This window comes from Rhinolophus sinicus, linkage group LG11 (genome assembly GCF_036562045.2).
Source record: "Rhinolophus sinicus isolate RSC01 linkage group LG11, ASM3656204v1, whole genome shotgun sequence".
In the NCBI taxonomy this organism is placed as follows: Eukaryota; Metazoa; Chordata; class Mammalia; order Chiroptera; family Rhinolophidae; genus Rhinolophus; species Rhinolophus sinicus.
In genome coordinates, this window is record NC_133760.1 from 641403 (window position 1) to 644549 (window position 3147).

Here is a 3147-nt window from a genome sequence, read left to right on the forward strand (position 1 = left end):
GCTGTTTAATGAGAAAGGAAAAGAGGTTCTACATATTCCTACAGTGATCAGAACCGTCACTCCCGGTGAAGAAAAATTGCCCCTAAAATTCTATTCGTGTCCATAATGCAAAATGTAAGTCCCCATGGCAGAGTTTGGTGTTTAAAGAACTCCATGTCACTACAGCAGCCCACAAAAAAGAGAAGTGCTCAGTTTCACTTGGATCCATGTGGAGACTAGACTCCTTCTGGCCAAGCCAGGCTTCAGCCGGGAAAGCTCCCAAGGTAACCATAATTATGGCCAGTCGGATGAGGTTACTCTTGGTGAAATCTCTTGATGTGGCACCAGGGAAAACTGGAAGACAAAGGGGTCACCACTGATACTCCTCTTTCTCAATGGATCTGCCCAATGTGACCCTCATGTGCCCACTGTATTTCCTGGCCAGTGGTCAGCTGTACCTTCACAAAAGTTTTAGTCACTGGAAACAGAATGTAGGATTTTATGAGAGTTGCAGCAGTTCTTTCTTCATCTGCTTTATATTTCCTCTGCCTATCTCTCTTCTTCATTTATTTGCTCTTTGTCTCATTCAAACCTTTCTGCATTCCTTTTTCCCTTCTCCCTCCATATCCTAGAAATTTGATCAACACAAAGGGCCAGTGTTGCTCCGCAGGGCACTGAAATTCCGTGGCTGCATCAGTACCCTTTCTCAGAGCACAGAACTTCATGCCAGAAGCGGCATGCAGTGAGCTTAGGAAACTTTGAGTTTAGTAGATTCCGTGGTTCCCTGAAAATAAAACCTAGCCAGACAATATGCTTTAATGCATCTTTTGGAACTGAAATTAGTATAAGACCGGGTCTTATTTTACTATAATACAAGACCAGGTCTTTATAATATAATATACTAATATAATATAATACCGGGTCTTATATTAATTTTTGCTCCAAAAGATGCATTAGAGCTGAGGGTCTGGCTAGGTCTTTAATTTTGGGGAAACATGGTAAGTATATGGACCATTGTGTATTCAGCTTCTCTCAGGAAGGGCTCACCATTCAGCTTACCATTGGCCCCAGTTCCTGAAGAGAAGCCTGCATTTGTATCACCTCATCTCACTCATCCCAACTCCTGTGAAATGTGCCTTTGAACCCGTCAACAGCAATGTTCCCTGAAGGCAGAATCCATGGGGAGAAATACATAATGACCCCCCAGGGTCATGGAGCTCCATTCACCTCTCAACACTGACCATACTGACCTTGATCTAATTACGGAACAGTCACTGACCATATGGGGAGACAACAGCAAAAAAGAGAATGCCAGAGCTGAAACGTAGAGTGTGTCGTGGCAGGAAACAAGAGACTCTCAGACAAATTCTCCCAGGAGGTGCCGTGAGATTTTTTAAAAAGACATTGCACCCATCTCCCTGAAGCAAAAGGCTGTGGAACATCACTTCTGAGAACGAGAGAATTGTTGGGAATAAATCACTGTCGCCAAGCTAAATCAAAACTTTAATAGATACAGAGACTGGTGGGAGGAATTGTGACAATGGTGGAACTGATAATTGTGAAGAACAGCATGAGAAATCATCCAAGAATGAAGAAAAACAAAGGAGTGGAAATTAGGAAATGAGAATCAGAATGACAGATCAAATGATCTATTTATATTTTTTAAAAGTCCTCAAAATCGTACAGAATACCTGTCACCCAGATCGCAAGTTGGTCACTGGGCTCTGAGGCCCAGAAAGGAGCCCTTGTCTGGAAGTACACACAGCTGTAGTTCCCAGTGTCACTGACTGTCACATTGTGAAGGGAGAAGTCTGTCTCCTTTCCTGCTGGACTCTGGCGCTATACGGGTGTTGAAGTTCCTTTCTTCAGTAGAGCAAACGTTGTAGACTCAGTCAAATGCTCTGGCGTCTGGCACTTCAGGGTCACCTTTTCTCCTGCGGTCACCTTACCCCTTCTGTGGGCTTGGAGGGAAGGTTTCTGGAAGTCTCCTGTCAGAGAAGGAGGCTGTGAGGTCATGAGGAGAAGCCTTGGGTCCCCCTCAGCCTTGTCCTCCTGGCAGGGTTCCCAGGGAGTGTGGGAAGTGACGGGCGCCTGATCTCACCCTCTTTGTGCTCTGATTCCAGGAAGGCGATTTCCCTCCTACAAGCCCTGGCTGAAGCCAAGGTCATCAACTCTGTTCCTGTCTCTGTCCATCTCCCCGTCCCCAGCCACACGGGAGATGAGACCCCCTGGCCCCTCTCATCCTCCCTCATCCCTGTGCTGGGAAGGCCGTACGTCATTCTGAGCACCCTGTCCCCACCTGTCACTAGTAGTAAAAGGACATCACTGGGCGGTGACCCTATGTGGCGGCTCCCTCTTCGGTAGTATTCACAGGCGTACTCTCCGGCATTACTGGTTTTTAGATCAGCGAGGTGAAACTCAGCCAGGCCCCCTGGGGAGTCAGGAGATGGCACGGACCTCACAGGGTGTCCGTTCTTTCTGAGACCAAACTTTCCATCCTTGGTAGGAGCTGAGCATCGCAGTGCCACTTGGCTGTTGGCAGGAACCACCGAGCTGGGCCAGGCACTGATGGAGGGCCTGGGAAGTGACTCTGGAAGGAAGCAGAGTCCAGGGCTTGATTTGGTTCCCTCACTGCTCTCGGAAGCCCATTTAAAGAATGGAAAGGGGGAACTGGGGCCTTTGGGGGTGGAGGATGGAGGAGGGTTTAACTGAAGAAACACTCACCATTTCTTATGTCTCCTTGGCCAACACAGAGCCCTGCAGAGGAATTGTCCGTGAGACATGAGCTCCTCCCTGGAGCCCACGTCTTCAGCCGGCTCCAATCTCTAAGGGACCATCCCAGGGGCTCTTGCTGAGGATGGACCCCTCTAGGTCATGCATATGGGAGTTCTCATTTTCCCCACACTGGAATCTGGCTTCAGCTCTGCTCTGAGCTCCTCCATGATTCTCACAGAGGTTCTCTATGCTGCTGTCACCTCCAAGGCTCCAGGGCCTTTCCTATTCCCGCAAAATTCCACAAATCCTCTGGTTTTCATCTTCTGTCTTGGTCCTCTCTTAGTCTTACCATTTCTGTTAGGGTCTGTGTTGTTTTCTACATCTCTCAGTCTTGGGTGAGAGGCATAAATCATGAGGGAGATTATGAAAGCCTGGTGACAGGCCTGTGGCCTG

General features: G+C 48.1%; 1 protein-coding gene across 1 annotated transcript; it reads right to left on the bottom strand.

Annotated features, from left to right (window-relative positions):
- Window positions 1–622: 622 nt before the first annotated feature.
- Window positions 623–2848, bottom strand: LOC109437003 (T-cell-interacting, activating receptor on myeloid cells protein 1; the record flags this gene model as incomplete). Its single annotated transcript, XM_019715890.2, is given in 3 exon segments — window positions 623–1967; window positions 2279–2569; window positions 2704–2848. Coding segments are annotated over 3 exon segments (762 nt in total), but the record flags the coding sequence as incomplete, so codon positions are not given.
- Window positions 2849–3147: the final 299 nt, after the last annotated feature.